Source organism: Eretmochelys imbricata, chromosome 10 (assembly GCF_965152235.1).
Source record: "Eretmochelys imbricata isolate rEreImb1 chromosome 10, rEreImb1.hap1, whole genome shotgun sequence".
Lineage (NCBI taxonomy): Eukaryota > Metazoa > Chordata > Testudines > Cheloniidae > Eretmochelys > Eretmochelys imbricata.
Genome location: NC_135581.1, coordinates 60,929,893 through 60,951,828, shown reverse-complemented (window position 1 = coordinate 60,951,828; position 21,936 = coordinate 60,929,893). Strand labels below are relative to the sequence as shown.

The window sequence follows — 21,936 nt, the reverse complement described above, 5'->3', positions numbered from 1 at the left end:
AGTGGTTATTTCACTGCGGGATCAATGTGCATCAGTTAGAAACCTTTCACTGAAAAATGTCTGTATTGAATTTGCAAGTAAAGACTCCTGCAATGGGGAAAAGCTCTGTCGGGGGAGGCAACAGGGAAAGGCTCTGCCACCTCCCTGCCCCTGGAATCCTTCTCTGCTGCTCTCTGGCAGGGGAAAAGGATCCAGAGTGGGGAAGGATTTTGGCAGTTCCCTGCTGCTCGGGCCCTTTCTTTCCACAGGAAAGACTGGCTTTGATGGTAGATGGAGGCAACAGGGAAAGGCTCAAACAGAGTGAGGCGCTGCTGAAGTGTTTCCCAGCTGCATCCCTTCTGCCAGAGCCTTTCATTGGCAAGTATAGCTATGCATCCCAGTGTGGAACCAGCCTGCTTTTCACCTGCAGCATGTAGCTAGACATATGCTGCACGATGACACCAGTGGTATGTAGTGCAGACATAGCCCAGATAGCCTGGCACGCTCCTATCAGAGGGCATAAAGGACAGAGTGGGTCCCATCATCCCTCAGTTCCTTCTTATTGACTATGCCAGCAAGATGGAATCCCTGCAGTGTCTGCCTGCTTCTCTGTGCTAGTTTAGTGGTATTAGTTAGATATTAGTTGGTCTTGTTGCCCATTGGCAGTGGTGGATTAACCACTAGGCCAATGGGACACGTGCCCGGGGGCCCCAGAAAAGTGGGCACCCCTTTACTCCACTCCACCTTCCCAGTGCTTCTGTAGGGGAGCGGGTCAGGGTGTGAGGGCTTCCCCCGTAGGAGGGCCGGGCCGGCGGAGCAGTGCAAGCCTCCATGGCCCAGCAGGAGCATGTGGGGAAGAAGGTGGAGACGACTGCAGATGGAATGGGTGGGGAGGGGCCTCCACTTGCTCTAGCCCACGGCCCCACAAAATGGTAATCCGCCTCTGCCCATTGGCAACACATACAGACAATGGGCCTGGTTTTTAGTGATTCTGAGCAGCCATACTCCAAATGAGGTCAGTGGGATGTCATCACCTCTGAAAATCAGGCCCCAGGTTTTGGCTACAGATGCAGTAGCACCATGCCACCCACCAAGCAACTGAGAGTTTTCTTAGCTTGCTGCCTGATCCAGCTCTCATTCAAGTCAACAGAAATGTTGCTATTCACTTCAAAAGAAGTAGGGTCAGATCCTTAGTTCGAAGGCTCTTCTTTCCGTGGCTTTAGGGGGAATTCACCCCTGTGCTTTGGCCACAAAGATACACCAAGAAAAATAGCTAAAAGCAGACTGCAAGCCACACTCTGGAAATACCCCTGATGTAGGGAGTCTCTTTGACAGACTCAGAATCTCTAGAACAGGTGATTTACCGTGTGTCTGGGGGGGGGTTCCCAGAGTAGGCCAGGGTGGTGAAGAGGGTCATGTTGGGAACAGGGAGGAGGAATAGCCAGTCATTCCTATGCTCCAGCTATTTTCAGGTGCTCACAGGACCATAGCTACCATGGCAGCCGAGTGTTGGGCTGTCCTAACCAATGCCAGGAGTAAGCTGGACCCTAGCAGCTTCAGGATCAGGAAGCTACAAACTGCATTTCCTCATTCCTTGGACCAGCATGAGGTTTCTTCTGTGGAATGTAAGATCAAGAAAGTAGACCGTGACCTTTATTCCCCATCTCCTTTGGGTGCTTTGGCTCCACCTCTCAAGTCATATTTGTTACAGTGCTAGTATACTTAGTCACCCATTTGTCTTGCAGTTTTTTGTGAAAAAGAAAAATGTCATCTAATAACACTTAAAAAGGCAATAGAAGAAATTTTATATTTTCAAATGAGTTTCCTTCTATTAATTTTCTAAAACCCTGCAATATAAGACTATTATTGCAGATCTGCTGCTACTGAAAATATGCCACTAAGATCCCTCATTAACAGCAATTTAAATGTTACATACTTAAATTTCAACTATGGTGGTACAGTAAGGAAACTGCATTTAGCTTTTTAAAATTGTTTTGACACCAAGCTAATTTTATTGCAAAATTGAAGCCAAAGTGCTTGATGTTAATAATCCAGTGCCTTTTAACCGTGCTGTGGACAAATGTAAGCATTTCTAAAGCCTGTAGTTTCATTCTAAAAAATAACTGAGATATTTGCATTTTGATTTGTTTTATCTGATAATACGGTCTATCCTTATACGGTGTAATTTGTGAAATACATCCGAAGGCATTCGTCTAGCCTATACCATTCCCCCCTGTGCTTTGGCCACTTGATGCACTGGGCAAAATGGCTGAAAATGGCCCCCCAAAGCAAAATACCAATTTAACCTGGTTAATAAAAGGAAATTTATCTTATGGCTGACCTTAAAAAACCTAGGACTAAGTTTACAAAGCTTAATTTGTGTGATTAATCCATACTCCTAGAAACAGTCCACTTCAGTGAGAGTTCCAGATCTAAGGAATTAAAGGGCTGAGATCCACACCTTGGGCCAGATCCTAGTTCTCTCTATGTCCTCCTTACTCCAACTGTGTAAAGCGGACCATCAAATTGGCCTAAATCATGTGTAGCTTGCCCGGGGAAGGAGCGTGACTAGAGCACTACTGCTTTCTGGCAGTCCACAGCTGTCAGAATGGGCATTTTGAGAAACATTGCCAGCTGCTGTAACTTAGAGCAGCACTGAGGTTTCTCTAACTTTCACTAGCAGCTTAATCAGCTCAAAGCTGGTTTTAGGAACTAGGGGGCTGAAAGGCAGAGTAAAGCAACCTTTGTCCTCCTTGCCCCCTCTGATTCACACAATGTACTGCTTAGCCAGAATCAAGGACTTGAGGCTCTTGAATGTGGCACTGACCCTTCAACTTCATACTTACAAGCAGTCCCACTGAATTCAGGGGAATAACATTATATACATAAGTGTTTGCAGGCTCAACTCCTAGTTCTTTTACATTAGTACATCTCTGGTGAAGTATATGGAATTGTATCAATGGTCTCTAAATGAGAGGAGTTGGATCAGTATGTCTAGTAGTAACCAGAACTTGTCTTGTCTGATAATCTCTTTCCTCCTATAAAATTTTTAATGACCAGATTTTATAGTTTTATAATTTGATTAATGTGTTCTGACTTCCAAAAGATATGACTGTCGAAGATCTCTTTTTAGATTTTTTTTTTTTTTTTACTTTACATAGTATAGTATATTTATGCAAATTTATTATCAACTCCCGCTGAGCAAAGCACACAGCTAGATGTACCTAAAGTTTACAATGGCATGTGATTTAAACATCTAGGATGGAGTTAATCTGTGTCAGAAAATCAAAACAATATGACAGGAGAGAATAACAAAAAGCCATAGATATTCGATAAAATATTATGACAGTGAATTGTAGGTTAAAAGTAACTCTGCTAAACAATTGCCCATGGAGAATTGCAGCAAATTTTGCAATTTACAGTCTATGAAGTGCTAAGAACAATTTAAATTTATTCCATTCCAAAAACCAGACTCTTAGCACTTTGGACTCTTATTTCTAAAGTCTTTTTCCATGTATTGTTAAATGAACAGCCGTTTTAGAGTGAGAGTAACATTTTCATTATAATAAAAGTATTATGATTTCTAAGTCTTGAACTCCTTATTGCAATTTCTTCCTTTTTAACGTTGGTGAATGAATATATTGCTCTTGAAAATGAAGAACTGAATGAACTGATTTAAACCAATCTTCCTGATATGGACCTTCAGCATCCTGGGCATTTCTTGAGCAGGCACTACCATTTATATTTAATGTTTAAGTGCCAAATTATGGCCTGGCTTTTTTGACACTCCCTCAATACCCTGCCTGTGTTACCTACATTGTGGGTAACAGTGTGGAAGGGGAAGCAGGCCCCTCAGAGCCACAATGAAACCCCTTCTGTGCAGGTGGGCTGAATATGGTGGAGGTGGGACAGGACCTTCACACTACCCCCAATGCACTGGCCAGAATAACTGTGCCAAAGAACTGCACGGAACCTACTTCTGGTGCAATTTACTCTCTCCTTGGGGAGCCAGAACAGAGAGTGTGATTGAGTCACAATCTCTAGCCCAGGCTGCTCCAGGGAGTGGAGTAATGCATCGCCCTTTCTCAGGGCTGATCACGTAATCTCAATCTAAACTAGAGTGGGTCTTTTGTTGTGGAAAAATGGGATGCAGAATGAGATGATAAATGTCATTTGCATTTGTGACCCTAAGATAGAGGTTAATTAGAAGTGAGCAAAGAAACTGAAACAAATTTCAAAAACTTGGAAAATGGAGGTTTCCAAAATTTTTTTTAATGGCTCAGTTTCTCTCACAAAAGTGAAATTTTATTCTTAGCCCATTTTCTCTCAAAAATCTGCCTATTTCCAACTGCATATGCAAAATTTAAAAGAAAAAAAAATCAGTTAAATGTTACTTCCCATCAAAATCATGAGAAATTTCTCATTTACCCTGTTACTGATGTGAATCTAGCAATTTGACAGAAATTTTAATTGTGCAACAGCTTGAAACAAAATTATGAAAAGGTTCATATGTAAAAATAGTTGGATTCGTTTGTTCAGCTCTGCTTTGAATCAAGGTCTCTAGAAATGAAAGGCAAATGCAGTAACTCATTCGAGATACCTACTACGCCCCCACTGTCAATCATTTTGTAGTATCCCAGGTAATTAAATCAAAGAATGACATTGGGGAAAATTCTGCTCCTTGAGCAAATGTAGGCTCTCTCCAGTGTCAGAGAGAGCCAAAAATGCACCTCCAAGGATAGATTTAAAAAAATACATATTTTTAATTATTGCATTTGTTTTTGAAAGACGATGTTGGCTCTGTACTGTTGGAATATTGAAAGATTTTTTTTATGAAGATGAACAGCCACTTATTTTTAATGGCCTGGAACATAGGCAAAACATGCATTCATATTTCCATTTTTTATATTTTATAATTGCTCTCTTTTTTTCTGTCTTGGTATGTAAGAAAACATACCAAGTTTGTCAGTTCTGCAAAAATTCCTTGCACTAGCAAAATGTTTGTTCAGTAAAACAATAGCTGGAGAAAGACAAACTGCTGTGTGCAGTGCTTGTGCCTAATGCATTGCTGATATTGTTCAAAGACCTGCTGCACTTTATTTTTTTAACATACTTTTTATTTTTTATTTTTGAAAAGTGAGGATAAATCTTTAAGAAGTGTGACTTTGCGTAAATACCATTGCCGTAATGTTGTTAAGGTTAGTGCCAGGTTGTAATACCTACAGCATTAAAATAAAAGTCCATAAGGTAACCTGCTAAGGAACTAGTTATATTTGCACATCGGCATTTTTGGAACACGTTCCAGGATTTGTTTCATAATTACTTTAGTTGATGCATGTGTTCCATTTCCTCCTTTTTTACTGCTTAAACCCATTTTCATTCTTTTGGACTCCTAATGCCAAGAAACCCATTCTGATTAGTAAATAGAGTTGGAGTTTTTTAGCCTACTTGTATGAGGAGTATTACATGAACTTTCTCAGATAGTCATACAAAAATAGTATAAATACTGCATACGAAATACTTGAGCTTAGGCCTTAGAGAGGTACGATCAATATGATGATGACCAGTTTAATTCAGGTTTTCAAGTGTTAGACCCAGATTTTTAAAGTATATAGGCATTGATCTACTCAGCATTCCAACACCTTTTAAAAAGGGATTTAGGTAATGAAGGAACCTAAATCCCATTGACTTTCAATTGGCATAATTCTTTAGCTTCCCTTTTATTATAAAGGGGATTTAAAAGTGAAAAATAAATCTTTAATTGATTAAACATTAGAATGTATTTACCGGATAGATTGTCATCATTTTAAAGTACTTTGTGATTCAGAATGGTTGAAACCAGCTGATGATAGCAAAGAACCCAATTCTGGAACCTTTACTCAACTCTGAGTAGCACTGAATCACAGGAGTAGTCCAGTTGAAATCAGTGTTACTACTGATATGAGTAAGTGCTACTCAAAGTGAAAGTGTAATACTCAGACTCTTAGTAGTGGAGGAGCCCTGGGAAAGGGTCTTTACCCCAACTTTGCACAGTCAAACATGGAAGGACACAGTGGGGCCGGGCAAGGGAGGGGACCCCAGAATCACTTGAATCTGAGTAGAGTGGGTGAAATTTTTCATCAAAATTGCAGTTTTGGGACAACTATTAACAAATTGGACACATTCACGGAATAATGTCAGCCAAGAAAAAAACAATGGGGTCTAGTTTCACAAGGGCACTTGTAAATATCTAGCCCTTCATTTCTTTTACTTTTTGGGCATTTTTAACTTTTAATAAATCTAAACAAAAATTTTCTGACTTTCTTGCTTCACCAAAAATCCTGAAAAATGTCAGTTTTGGTTTGACCAAATTCATTTTTTTATTTGAACTGCCAGCGACCTGAAAAATCAGTTATTTGCTCAGCTCTAAACATGAGTCCCATAGCATCTGCCGCAGGAGGCTTCACCAACTGTTCCAGCCCCACAGCCTGGCTCACGGTTGGGAATGGGGGATGGATTCATCCCAGAGCGCACTAACCCTGCACTGTGCCTGAATCCTCTGTGTTCTCAGCTATTAAGAATGGCACAACATATTTTAAAATAACAAAAACTAAATAGAAGGTTGGGTATTTTTGAAGATTTTTGTGGCTGCACAAATTAATGACTTGTTTGTTTCTTGGAAGTCGTGATTTTAAAACAAAACTATAAAGTCACTTGTCTTGAATGAGTTGCTGTAGAGCGTTAGAAAATTGCAGTATAATCATTTTTTCCAGCCGATTGCATTTCAATTACAAGGGTCAGTTGATTACGTCTTTTGTGTTATATTCTTTTAGAAGAAAACTTAAAATGTTTTAAACTAAAATAAGGACAAGCCATATGGTTGGAGCATTTACTGGTGGTTGGAGCATTTGGGAATACACTGGAATTTATTCTGACTCAGGTTGTGATGATTTTGCCCTGAAATCAATGGGATACAAGTCACTGATTCAAGCTCAAATGTCTGTAGCACTCACTAATATCCTTCCTGACTGGGTAAGGCTAGTGGGGAAGAGCTGTGTCTAGAGATGCATGTGTAACCCACACACCTCCTGGGTGTGGCGTTCTGTCCCATCTAGTGGCACTGAGACCACTTAGAGAGATTAATGAGTTTGCTCTACAGCCTTAACTAACAGCCCGTTGGCTTTTAGATCATGTGCTAGAGGCTCATGCACTAAGCTCCAGAGGTCTCAGGTTCGATCCCGCCTGTCCATGACCGGGGTCTGTTGGTGTTACACATAGTGTCCATTTTAGAACATCTCAGGAGTTATGTAAAAGAGGTCCAGTATCAGAGATCAGATACACTTAAGTCTGACTCCTGATCCTGGATTCCTGACTCTTGATGCCTGAGACTTGTAATGTGGAGGTAGCAAAAGATGGTAATGGCAATGGGAACAGTCTCCTCAACCAAGTGTCTGCCTTGTTGGTGCTGCAGGTTTCTATCTTCTCTTATTCCCTGATGTGTTCATGAAGCAGATAGTGATTGGTGCAGGTTTAAACTGATGTGTCACCAACATGCCTCTTAATGCCACACCACTGAGGTCTTCCTCACAGGAGTTTGGCAGGCATTTTTGTTTTAATTATTAATAATAATTTATATAGCGTTCTCAAAGAATTTACAAAGGCCCAATCCCTGAGGTTTGAGTTTTCCTGGGTAAAAACTGAGTAACACCAGTGCCAAACCAAGCATTCAGTAATCATGCCTCAGGCCCACAAAAATCATGAGATTAGCTTAAAAATAATGAAAATTTAAAAATACTCAATTTTGTGTGTTTTATATTTGCCTCCTGATTTTTGAGTCCCTTGGGTTCATATTTTTGAGCTTTTCTCAACAGCCACGAGGGCTAGAAAGTTAGCTTTTCTGAATGAAAGCTAAGATTGTCATGTAATCACATCACTCCAGAAGTTGGGGCTCCAAGGAAAATACCTTGTGTTGAGAGACTGGCATCAACTCATAAGAGTTTTTGGCAACATGATGGCACCCTTGTAAACACCTCCTGGAAGGCTGCTTGCTTTCTGCTCACCCTCCTGTCCCCACTGGATCCTTCAATCACAGGTACTCTGTCCTCCTTCTGACCCCTTCCTATAGTCCCCCAAGTGCCCTCCATACCACAGGCTCCCTGTGTCTCATCCTCTACACGCACCATTCCAGGGGCTCTTTTGTGTCCCCAGTGAGGGAGTCTCTCCTCCATCACAGAGAGAGCTTATTTTCCTTCCTCCCCCACATCCCCCGCCCAGAGAAGGAAGTGGGACAGCTGTGTGTCTTCTCCCTTTCTACTCCACCCCCACCAAACATGATGCAGGTATGGTGGAGCAGCTTGTTGGGCAGGAAGAAAAGGAAGCTCTCCTCTAGGCTCTTCTCGTTCCCCCTGCTGGCTGAACATAGAGATGTTGAGTGGAGTTTTTATTTCTGAGAGCTGTTCTCATACAGGAGAGGGCTTGAGGGCTGGCTGCCTGCTGCAGCTGACAGCAGCACTTTTGGCTCTGGTGCTGAGGACCTCTCCACACCAGTCTGAGAGCTGGGAAGGAAGGGGGGTGCAAGAGAGCCCTATTTTCTTCTCTTGGCATCCCGCCTGATATTATACCTATGTCTGGAGAAAGTAGCTTTTAAGACAGGGAGAGATGGTGCTTGGCTGACATGAAGAGACAGACTGTTCCAAGAGATCATAAGAATCTGTGTTGTTGAAGGCATGAAGCCAGGAATGGTATTGTGGACCCTGAAAGAGTCATTTTTGTCTCTCCAGCAGGGGGTTTGAGCAGCTGCAGCTTTTGGGACTGATCAGGACATGACAATCAGTGACAAGCAGATGGATTTCAGAGTAGCAGCCGTGTCAGTCTGTATTCGCAAAAAGAAAAGGAGTACTTGTGGCATCTTAGAGACTAACCAATTTATTTGAGCATAAGCTTTCGTGAGCTACAGCTCACTTCATCAGATGCATTCAGTGGAAAAAAAAAAGCAGATGGAGGGAGCAGATCAGAGAAGGGACTGGGAGCACCACAGGGGGTGAATAGGAGAGTTGGAAGATATAAAAGCAGTGATGTAGGCTGTGTGAAATTAAGTGGGGAGTTGTGGGAATGTAGCAGGAGTTTGATTTAATGTGTTTTATAGACAAGAATCCAGTGACAGGATTAAAGTGAGGGAGGAGATATGGACAAGCAGCGTAAGTGGAAAATGACATTAGCAATGGCATGAGTTAGTATATTTGGCTTAAGTTGACCTATACAGAATTAAGCATTTGGTGCTTGTATTACATTCTTTTTTCTGTACAATCTATGGTATTTCATATTTTCAAAGTCTTTTTCATTTTTTTTATTCAAATGAAACAGAAAAAGTGTGTACCAACAATAACATCAACTTTGTTTTAAATTTAGGAGAAGTGTTGAAATTGAACTCCTCGTCATTTTTTACCTTGTGTATTATTACTTCATGACTTATACAGTACTATGTTTTTTTTAAATGCTCTGTGACCTTACAGCTGACATTGTGTTCTCATTAGTTTATCAGTAGTCAGAATTTCATCTAATTATATGTAGTTGTCCTATGTAACAGAATGATTAGCAATTGATAATGATTCTAGAAGAAGACCATTTATTCTGGGTTTTGCACTCTCATCTGAGTGCAAGTCAGATAGATGTTCAATATTTTATTGCCTGGTGCACTGCCAATATTGACGTTCTTTGAGTGTAAGATTGATGCTCTTTTTTTTGAGTGTAAAGCAAGATGGAAAGATTTCTAGTCTCCATGACTTTTGGAAGTCCCACTTCTCAGTAATAAAATAGCCTAAAAAATAAGCCTCAGTAATACTTTAGAAAAATGTCATCCTCTTTATTCCTACCACCCAAACTCTTCCAAACTGAAACTAACCTGGGTGGTGTAGACCCACTGTAGCCTTCTGTGATAAATTTTGTATTTGATAAACATTTTTCTTTTAATACAGCCAAATATAATAACTATATATAATCACATTTTATTTTGGAATTGATACAATCAGTTAACACTTCTAGTTGTATTCAGTTTTGAATCACCAGTGTACAACCCATAGCAGTGGTATAGATCAGAGCTAGATTCTGATCTCATGTATGCCAGTGTAAGTCCCAAGAGCCGCCATTTGGAGTCAATGATGTTACTTAATTTACACCAGTGGAAATGAAAGCAGAAGCTATCCAGAGAACACTTGGAATATATCTGTATAGCATACTTCTAATACTTTAATGGTAATCTCTGTTTGAATTTTAGACACTTTTCATGTCTGTCTTCTAAATACATGTGTTCTGGAGTTCCAGCGGTGATGAGTACCTTGTTGGCCAACATAAATGCTTTTTATGCTCACACTACAGCTACAACTCATGTGTCTGCCTCCGATCGTTTTGCTGCTACCAACTTTGGTGTAAGTATCATTTTGTTATCCTGGCAATATGATAGAATTCCCAGTATCTACTTTCTAAGAGTTGATGTAGTATGGAACCTATGATATTAGGGATGATAATATTTTCAAAAACGTCTGAGGCTGTATCTACACTTGGAGCTAGGGTTGTGATTCCCAGCTCATGTAAACATAGCACTAGCTCTCATTGCGCTAGCATGCTAAAAATAATGGTGTGGCCGCAGTAGCATGGGCAGCAGCATGGACTAGCTACCGCAAGCACGTACGCATAGCATCCAGGTGCATTTGTACTTGAGCCGCTAATCTGTGCCACTACTTGCTTCTGACCATGCTGCCTTGGCTACATTACAACTTTTTAGTGCTCTGGCTCAATAAAAGCTAGTCTGATTATGTCTGCACAACTCCAAGTGTAGCTGTACCCTTAGTTACTTCTGAAAAAGAGACTTAGATGCTTTTGAAAATTTTGCCCTGGGTCTCTTTGATAAGTTAACATTAGCATACTGCGTACTTTGGTCACATCTTTTTTTAAACTCTTACATACATAAAGATTGGCATGCACATTATTTGTGACATTTTTCAATGAAATTCACATCAGAAGGATTTTGTTTTGATTTAAGGTAGAAGTTTACAAACTCATCACAACTCTATATTAAATCGATAGGCCAGTTCCTCAGATGGGATATTGGCTGTACGTGGGATATATTAGTGTACGTACGTGGACCCAATGGATCTGGCCCGAAATAATCAGAATAGAACCTTCAGAACCATTAGCTTAAGGATATTTGTAGTGGCTATCTTCAAAAAATGTGTCTTTTTTACAATTTTGCATAAGTCAGTAATAGAGAAACATTATAATGAAGATTCAGCATCTTTTCAGGTGAGAGTGTTACTATCAATAGTGGAAACACCAACTAACATATTCCCTCTAACTAGTTACAGGAATAATTCTACTTATATAATAGGAACTCAGAATAGGTGTTTTTCCTTTGTCTCCATCATTAGGGAAAGTGCTTGCAATAAATCTTTCATCTAAGAAACTAAAGATTACACCTACTGTTTCAGGTTTGGTACTGAACTCTCTTTCTTTTTTGTAGAAGTGCATGGCATCATGACATGACTATTAGAAAACACACATGATCAAAGTGTGCCAATCCTGTATAGGGAAAGTGAAGTTAAACATGATATTTCTGTTTGGTATCATTGGGATGGCTCTTAAAATTAGACTCCTGGTAGAATGATTTTATATAGGGTCATTCACTATACAAGACAAGAAAACTGGCTTATCAAGGGTCGTTTTCAGTTGTTGAAAACTCAGTATGGAATTAGAGTGTGCTGTGTACTAAGGGCAAGATAATGAGATGATGTAATACCTACCCTTAGGAAGTGGCAAAGGGAGGGAGATCATGACTCTCCTGGTTCCCCAGCACCTCCAGGGAGGGAGTAAACTGTGCTTTGTCAATACCTGGCATAATGTGTACTGCCCAGTGCTTTGGAGGTGGTAGAACTAAGGATCTGCTCATTTCTCCAACCTCCACTTCCCCTCCCCTAGCTGCACTGGGGAGGTTGGGGAAGGAAAGGAGAGAAGCCGGTCTGGGGAGCCTGCTTTCACTCCCATACTGGCACTCTTGATGTGGGTAGATAGATATGGGGCATAAACACAATTTGGCCCTGAAGAATTAATATATTAATTCTTCATTTTTTTCAGTTTGCATTGCTATTATTTGTATGTCAGCTATTTTTAAGGAATGATCCTCTGTTTCATTACCAAATGCAAACACACACTAATGATTTCTAAAATATTATTTATTAATATCTATTTTAATAAATTTGGGATTTAATCAAATATCAAACACAATTAATATTAATGAAGTACGAATTGCAGCTGCATGAAGTGCTGTCAGGAGCACTAAGGCCCGTCTCCAAAACTAAGTGTAATGAAAATATTTCCACTTCTGCATGATTTTCAAGTGCATTATTACCAAATAATAAAATTTGGCTACTAAACCCCAAAAAAATAATTCTGGTGTTTTGTTTTGTTTTGTTTTACAACAGAGGACACAATTTTCAGACAATGGCCAAGAAAATAATTCCATCTGTGCCTGAAACAAATTTTTTGTAAAGAAAATTCATTCCGGGCGTTTTTCCACAGTATGCAGTAAATCAAATTTAGATTCAGAACTGTATTATATACAGCATTATTACATATTTTCTCCATGAAGGGCCTTGCATGTTTAAATCCATAACTGAAACTAAGTATTTGTGGATGAAATGCAAACCAGCACCTTTATGAAGCAGAACTAGTGTCTGTCAAACTCATTTTTATTGTGATCTTGTGGAAGAATGAATGGCTGAATCGTGGAGCCATTCCAACGGCCTGATGCTGCAAGTGTTTACCACTGCAAGTGGCTGATTATTAACCCCATGTCCTACTAGAGTAGTTCCTAACATTAAGACATTTTCTAACTCCCTTTGGCAATTTACTCAGATCATCTTATAATTTTATTTTAAATCATATTTCCAAAAAATAATCATCTTAATTGTTGCATCCATTAAATAAATATTGAACAAATACTGTATTACATTTCCATTTGTTGTTGTTTTAAAATATGTTGAGGTTAATGGAGCTACTTGTGATAGCAAGCATTGTAGCCAATAATAAAGGTTTGTAGGATCAGATCCTCAGTTTGGTGGCAGTGTCTCCCAGGACTTTTCCCCTCTATAAAAGGGTAATAGTGATACCTGTTGTTGTGAACATCTGTAAGATATACAGATGAAAAGTACTATCTGACTATACATTACTACTATTATTTAATTACTATATTACCAAATATTGTAGCGATGAAACTTAGATGTGTTTATTCAGCTGCTAATTTTAAAAGTACATTGATGATTTGTTATTAGGACTGTCAAGCGATTAAAGAAATTAATCACAATTAATTGTGTGATTAAAAGAATTAATTGCAATTAATCACGCAATTAATCTCATTGTTAAACAATAATAGAATACAATGTATTTAAATATTTTAGGATGTTTTCCACAGTTGGGTCAAGGGCTGTAGCTATCTTTAGAAATCTCACATTGTTACTTTATTTGCATTTTGTGAAATCTGCAGTGAAAGTGTTCTTAAAATAAACAACATGTGCTGGGTCATCATCTGAGACGGCTATAACATGAAACGTATGGCAGAATGTGGGTAAAATAGAGCCAGAGACATACAATTCCTCCCCCCCCCCCCCGAGGAGTTCAATCACAAATTTAATTAACACATTATTTTTTTAACAAGCATCATCAGCATGGAAGCATGTCCTCTGGAATGGTGGCTGAAGCATGAAGGGGCCTACGAATGTTTAGCATATCTGGCATGTAAATACCTTGCAATGCCGGCTGCAAAAGTCCCATGTGAATGCCTGTTCTCACTTTCTGGTGACTTTATAAATAGGAAGTGGACAGCATTATTTCCTGTAAATGTAAACAAACTTGTTTGTCTTAGTGATTGGCTGAACGAGAAAAAGGACTGAGTGGATCTGTAGGCTCTAAAGTTTTGCATTGTTTTGGTTCTGAGTGAAGTTACGTAACCAAAAAAAATCTACATTTGTAAATTGCACTTTCACAATAAAGAGATTGCACTACAGGTGGACTGAAAAAAACTATTTCTTTTGTTTATCATTTTACAGTGCAAATATTTGTAATAAAAAATAATATAAAGTGAGCTGTGTATACTTTGTATTCTGTGTTGTAATTGAAATCAGTATATTTGAAAATGTAGAAAAACATCCAAAAATATTTAATAAATTTCAATTGATATTCTATTGTTAAACAGCACGATTAAAACTGTGATTAATTGCAATTAATATTTTTGAGTTAATTGCATGGATTAATTGTGATTAATCGACAGCCCCATTTGTTATTAAATCATTCTGGCTCTTATACTTTTGTTGAAATGGCACTCTACTGTTTCAGTATCAGATGTTTTGTGTTTGAGCCAGCTTTTGAAATGTAAAGTTTTGCTGTTTTTTTTTCCACCCTGGATTTTCTCTTCTTTATTTCCATTTTGCTAGTGATCAGAACATTTTTTTTATCCTCAGCTTGGAGGGGCAGATTAAGTCCTCTCTCCGATGTTCATGCCAATTTACCTTTGACACAAATACCAATCCAATTCGTAGTTCAACAGATGGGTAGAAGGACAGTATTAAAACATCCCTAATAGAGGTTCTGGGCCCTGTTTTCAAACAATTGACTTATAGGCAAAATATAAGATTATTTTTCTCATTTCTGAAGCCCTTTGGGTCAGGTTGCATGATAGTGGCTAGCTGCACACCATTAATCAAAAAGAACATTCCAAATTCAAGTCCTCAAGCCTACATCTGGGATGGATTTGTCTGAGTATTTCAGTGGAGATTTATAACAAGGCAAAAACATCCCCTTGTGTTGAACACTTAATGGAACTATGCCAGATTAAAGGCTTTATGTGTAGGTTAGTACTCCCTTGGTATATGAGAGAAAGCGTGCAAGTTATACCATGGTCACATCATTGCATAGTTCAGAAGTGTGATAGAGGTCAGAATATACGCTTATGGATATCAGATCTTGCTACTTCCAATAGTCTGTAGCCTTTACATATTCTGATGGTGTAACTTCATGTTTCTTTGCAGTTGGATAAGGAGCATAAGTGTTTCAACATAAAGCATGAAAGGCATACAACTCTCATTAACAGTCCTGAGACTCACACTGCTCAGTTGTATGCATTGCACTAAAATTTTACCCTTGGGCCTTTATACACTAAAATCATAAGTCAATCTTCATTTTCAAAGGGAAAAGCTATTGCTCAGATAGGTTTCACAAGGCCACCATCTCTAATAGGTCATTGTCTGGGTACACCGCAAGGAGGACAGGAGACACTTGTGGATTTTAATCAGGCCGCAATTTTATTATATAGATGTCTGGGACTACCCGGCAGATAAAGTGTACAGTGCAGTCAAATCCATGTTTATTCAAATCAGTTCTCCAGGGATTCCACTAGCCCCCCTTTGTTTCCATTCAGGTCCCCCAGCCAACCCATGACTTGGATTTAACTATCCACCACCATCGTAAGGGGGTTAAGGTGGGCTATGAGAATGGGGAGCACTGGCTCCCTGCTGTACCAATCAGAGGAGTCCCCAACCTCCTCCCCCATTCTGTATGTTTACATCTTGCTAAAACTCCCTTGTGAAAAAAAATAATGTTTTACAGTTTTAAAAGAGGCAAGCAGTGTTTTGTAAGGAGCTGAATACAGACACAGAACAAGCTGGTCTTTTCTGACAAGCCACACACCCATCACTGAAAACCTTTGAACTTTAATTTGAGTTGATACTGTTGTTGTTCAGAGTCTTCTGACAATGTTTTTTCCGTTTCCCTGGGTATTTTTGTTTTAGTTATTTACTCAACAACACATCAGTTATTAAGATAAAGGAAAACAGTTTAGGGGAAAGGCTGCTGCACTTCACTAATCCATTTTAAGGCTGCATGATGGTGAATGAATGCCAGAAATTTGTGCTATATTAGATGAATCATGAAATATGGCAGAAGGCATAACACATTTACGGTTTCTGATATACTTACTGTTATGTCAGACCAATGCTTTTATACAAATAAATTGAAAACTGCACACTTTCCAAACAGATCCAGAATGGAAGACAGCAGATTGTATGCTTTGTGATAAATGTGTGGGCTATAGATTTACACTCATAACTACAGAAACTTGGCACCGCATTGTTTCTCATGTGCAAATGTTCATGTCTTCTTTGTACAGAGGGAAAAGTTCATAAAACTGCTGGATCAATTGCACAATTCACTGAGGATTGACCTATCTAAATACAGGGTATGTACAACAGATCCTACCAAGGGACCAAATCATACATTGTTTAGTATAAATATATCAGTGCACTTTATCTGTGTATATCAGTTTTAGATATTAATATCTCGTCTGACATGAAGTTTGAAAGAATCAAGGTGCTCACACTGTATTACCAATCCTTGAATTAGAATTCAAATTTTAGGACATTAGTGTTTTAACAAAACCATATTTTCTGGGTTGAGCAAGTTGTTCTGTTCCTTCTTGAGATTATCAGAGCTAAGAAAAGAGGGTCATTGTGTGGTATTTACAATTGGTGGGGCAGTTTTTTAGAGTTTAGAAAATCAAAAGTTTCATTCAGCGTATGTGTCTCTCTGTGGGTTCCTTCAGTGTTGAAGAATATCTACTCCCTATCAGATTATAAGGATAGTTGACTAGTCCTTTGATAGTATGAGGCCATTAAAGGACCACCAAAAATGTTTCCTGGCTATCAATCTGCCTGCTAATCTAGGGAATTCTTAGTATTTCACATAAATTCCAATTCATTAAGCTTATTATGAAACTACTAACTTTATTTCTGGAACTAACTGATACACGATGGAGAACAAATAAAAGGGTTTCCTTTAAATCACAAACAGCGTTTCTTTAACCTTCTCGTTGCAGTATTGTTTCTATGAGATTTTTAGAAATGGCAATGCAATATTTTAAAACTTGCATGTCGTTATCACAGACCCTAAGACTTCCAAGAATGGTCAGTTTGGGCCTAACTCTGCTCCCACTGATGTCACTAGGCATTTTACCATTGACTTCAAAGGGAATGTAGATGGACCCCCCGAGCGCAGTTGATAATCCCACACACTGTGTTTATCGCTTTGTTTTCTTGTGAGTTTTTTTCTTAACATTTTAAGGGTCTTGCCCTAAACCTTATGCTTATTTCCTTTTCCCCAATTAACTAGGATAACTTTCCTGCCAGCAATTCTGAAAGGCTTCAAGACCTGAAATCAACAGTAGACCTGCTAACCAGCATTACCTTTTTTCGAATGAAGGTACCACACTTTATCTCTGTTACTGGCATCAGAGAAACACAGTGCACATTTATTTTTCTAGGAAAGCCACACTGTATTTGGTGCTCTGGATCACAACTATCAAACCTCAATGATTAGGGTGTGCTCTTGATATCTTAGCTTGATGAATTCTGCCCTGAGACTCGATTTAAGATACAGAACATCACTGGTGATAGTCTCTAAATATGTTTCAGCTGCTTTAGTTTTAAATTAAATCCCTAAGCTTTCTGAAGATCTAGCTAAATGGAAATCTTATACTGAAAGAATGTAAAAGGGGGAGAATACAGAATGCCGCAAACTATATTTATCTTTCTCAGGTTTAACTGAAGATATATTATTGAACTGCACCTCCTTAGAATATACAGTTGAACCTCAGAGTTACAAACACGAATGGAAGTTGTTCGGAACTCTGAAATGTTCATAACTCTGAACAAAACGTTATGGTTGTTCTTTCAAAAGTTTACAACTGAACATTGACTTAATACAGCTTTGAAACTTTACTGTGCCAAAGAAAAACACTGCTTTTAACCATCTTAATTAAATGAAACAAGCACAAAAAGAGTTTTCTTACCTTGGCAAATTTTTTTAAACTTTCCCTTTATTTTGTAGTCATTTATATTTAACACAGTACTGTACCATACAGTATTTGTTTGTTTATTTTGTCTCTGCTGCCTGATTGCATACTTCTGGTTCCAAATGAGGTGTGTGGTTGACCGGTCAGTTCGTAATTCTGAGGTTGTACTGTATGTAACAGCTGTATTTAAAAAAAGAATCTCTTGTTCAGTTTTGCTCCTTTGCCACCACTGACACTAGCTTTGCTCCTGTCATCTTTCTAAGCTTGGCAGAGGACAGGCTCAATGTAGTTTTCTTGCCTCCAAAGCCAGGCAAAGATATCCTCTACTATCTGGTGACTTTTGGTACTGTTTTCATCTCTTCAATGCTATGAACAACTGCTTTGCAAAGAGACCCTTTCACTGGTGTCAGGACTCCAGAAATTGCTTTTCTGATGCAGAAGTTACACCTGAATTAATGCTTTACCTTTAAGAGCACACAGCTGCAAATATTACTCACCTGGTCTGTCAAGTCAGTGTTCTGTTGACTTTTTATCATTGTTCATTAACAAGAAGCCAATAAAATAAAAATCATTCTACTGGAGAAAACTAAAAAAACCCCAATCGCTAACATTTGTTTAAACTCAGTTAAAATTAAGTATAAAGATTCTCTGCTGGAGTAAGATTAGGGCTAGGTTTAGTGAACAGAATAAACTGAAAATCAAACAAAAGCAGCTGAGACGCTTCAGGTATTTATCAGGACGAATAATGTTTCCTATTGGAAACTGTGTCCTAGTATTATTTCAAACATCAAAATGAGGCTAATGACATTAGGCCAAAACCTACTTGCCATAGATATACAAGTAGTCAACGTCAAGGTGATCATGAATAAAGTGAGCAAGATTTCCACATGATAAGGAAAAGATACACATTGCAAACATGGCATCATCAAATTAGGCCTGAATAAAGACTGGGAGTGGCTGGGTCACTACAAAAAATAAAAGGAGTACTTGTGGCACCTTAGAGACTAACCAGTTTATTTGAGCATGAGCTTTCGTGAGCTACAGCTGTAGCTCACGAAAGCTCATGCTCAAATAAACTGGTTAGTCTCTAAGGTGCCACAAGTACTCCTTTTCTTTTTGCGAATACAGACTAACACGGCTGTTACTCTGAAACCTACAAAAAATAATTTTCCCTCTGTTGATATTCATCCCTTCTTGTCAACTGTTGGAAATGGGTCACATCCACCCTAATTAGCCTCGTTAGCTCTGACTCCCCCAACTTGGTACGGCAACTCCCATCTTTTAATGTGATGTATATTTATACCTGCTTACTGTATTTTTCACTCCATGCATCTGATGAAGTGGGTTATAGCCCACAAAAGCTTATGCCCAAATACATTTGTTCATCTCCAAAGGTGCCACAAGGACTCCTCATTGTTTTTGCTGATATAGACTAACACACCTACCCCTCTGAAATTGCCTCATCTGGCTCTAGATATAGAAACACAAATCAAAATTTTCAATTTTTGTTAATCTAATAGTGTGTTAACAAACACATCCTATTAGTAGCAAGAATAATATTTCAGTAACACTTTTATAAGCTTCAGTAATGGACTAGAACTGTACTGGGCTTGTACAAACACAACAAAAAGATGGACTATTGAGGTGAAACTCAGCTTAAGTATATGTATTTTAATGGATAGGTTAAATGTTTATAGAAATCAATGCTTTAAAAAATATGTAGCTGTTTGTGCACTAAGACACTGATTCAAAAGATCATTCCTATTTGGGAAAACATTTAAAGATGTGCTTAGCTGCTTTCCTGAATAAAGGCCTAAAGGCAAGATCGTGCAATCACTTAAGCATGTGTTGTAGTTTCCTCGTGTGAATAATCCTATTGAAGTAAGCTTCAGTGTGGGACTATTCCTATGCTTAAAGTTAAGCATGTGTTTCAGTGCTTCTCTGGACTGAGGCCACCATGCATAAATCTATGTAATTTTCATATTGTATTGATCTTTATTATATTTCATTGCTCCCAATGCTGCATTGGACAGATAACTCACTACACATAATATACACATTTTTCTAGTCCAGCTGTTTCTGAAATTCTCTTGTTTTCTGATTTTATGAAATATTCTATAAGGTCCTGGAATTGCAGAGTCCACCTCGAGCCAGTATGGTGGTTAAAGATTGTGTCAGAGCTTGCTTAGACTCTACCTACAAGTATATTTTTGACAACTGCTATGAACTCTATTCCCAGCTAATGGATCAGGTAAGACCAACCTTAGAATTTCTTGATCCCTTTGTTCATTCTTTTTTGTTGGTTTATATAAGGCAGGTAATAATACAATAAATACAGAACAAAAAGAAAACACTTGTCCAATACATTCAAATAGTCCCATTACATATAAGGACCCTGCCTAATTCTGTTATATCTGTAGGGGAAGGAGTAAGAAGGGAGGAAGCAAGGTATAATAAACTCACAGATGGGTTATGAAACACTAAAATAATTAACGATATGAGTATCAAAATGAATGTGAAAATGTCAATCCAAACATCTGTTTCCTTGCATGGGGCAAGAAAGGAAAAATGTCCATGACTTTATGGAAGAGGAAATTAGATTTGATTACTGACTGAGGTCTGTAACTGGAAAATGAAAAAAATCCCATATTTCTTCAAACAATGTAATGGCTTCATCCAGAGATTTGTTTTTCACTAAACTGGCTATTGGGAAACAGTGTTACACCATTTGCTAAGAGTGGTATGCTGTCTGTCTTGTGCCTTAGATTTATATTTGAACAACTAAGATACATGCTTGGGGACCACTTTTTTTGTATTTACCTTAGGAGAAGGGAAGTTCGGAACTGTTATTAAAAAAGGATTACTGCTAGAAAATTTTTGAATAAGGGCCTGTCAAAGCTTAGAAATCAACACAAAATAATATAGCCTTTGTCATCTTCCAAATACCACCACAAGCCCTTGTAAATGTCACTTTTTTCTGTAAAGTGCTCAGTCCATTTGATAAATGTTAAAATGATTAAGTTCACACCTCTGACCTACAAAAACACCCATGCCTTTATAGAACACCATTGCTTTCCCTGTGTATAATTGGTACGATGCCTTTGCCCTGTTGTGAATGTTTGACTGTAAATGATATTTCAGTGACTATTCCCACTTTGGAAAGAGTAAACTATCCAGTTAGGAAAAGACATATATGTTGTAGAGTGTATCCCATATAAGAACATGCATATTATATGCGATTAGACACAGCAAATCATTATCCAAAAGGAAACTGCAGTCAGACCCAAATACATGAATTCTGACATGAATCCATCTGAGTTCAAGGAGAGCAATGCATTGCGTCCATGTTGTTCTGAAATGAGAAAGGACTAGTTATGTTGTTTGAGTCCTGTTTTATGAGCAAACAAATTTATCTCTAGATATCAAACCTTGGGTGAGATAACCTTTCAATAGTACCCTTGAGCAAAACATTTCCTCTCCAAAAATCAATGGAGTGCATTGAACCGCGTTAAGGTCTGTCTGAGAAAACACAAGATTCAGTAACTTTAAGCCTCCAAATACATAAAGGGTGTGTATAGTGAAAGAAATACTTCACATTTTTTATTTGTTCACCTTTGAGGAGTTATTGACTATTTTGTCAATACTGAGAATGTTTCCTTTTACACTAGAGCCAAGGACTTTTTTTTATATTGTGCTGAAAAAAAGGCGGAGAAAGGTTTTGATGGAAGCGACTCCTGTCTTGATATTGTAACACCCACACATTTCTCAGAGCCCTGTGATAACACACCAAGAAGTGTTAAGGATACAGCACTGAATCTTCATTTTCACTTACCATGAAGATATAGTTTCATAATACCTGTTTTGTTTGCTATAAATAAAGTATGAAAATCTAAATCAAGTCTCATTCAAATATTAAAGTGTCTGTTACAGCATTATTTAAATACTCCTATGAAAAGAAGATGCATGTGATAAGACATGGTGCATTGCAGCAGGCTCTGCTGCATCAGTGATTTTGAGAGGGAGGCTTCCAGTAGCCCACTCTGCCTCCGTGGACCATAGGGTTAAGGCCCCAACTCAGGCAGGTAGTT

The 21,936-nt window shown here is 38.5% G+C and overlaps 1 protein-coding gene across 2 annotated transcripts in view; it reads left to right on the top strand.

Annotated features, from left to right (window-relative positions):
- UNC13C (unc-13 homolog C) overlaps positions 1-21,936 on the top strand; it is a 387,958-nt gene that overhangs the window by 176,477 nt on the left and 189,545 nt on the right. For both annotated transcript variants that reach the window (XM_077828069.1, XM_077828068.1), the window contains 4 exons: positions 10,232-10,382; positions 16,169-16,237; positions 17,167-17,256; positions 19,971-20,099. In XM_077828069.1, coding sequence (XP_077684195.1) covers positions 10,232-10,382; positions 16,169-16,237; positions 17,167-17,256; positions 19,971-20,099 — 439 coding nt within the window. The remainder of the gene's footprint in view (positions 1-10,231; positions 10,383-16,168; positions 16,238-17,166; positions 17,257-19,970; positions 20,100-21,936) is intronic.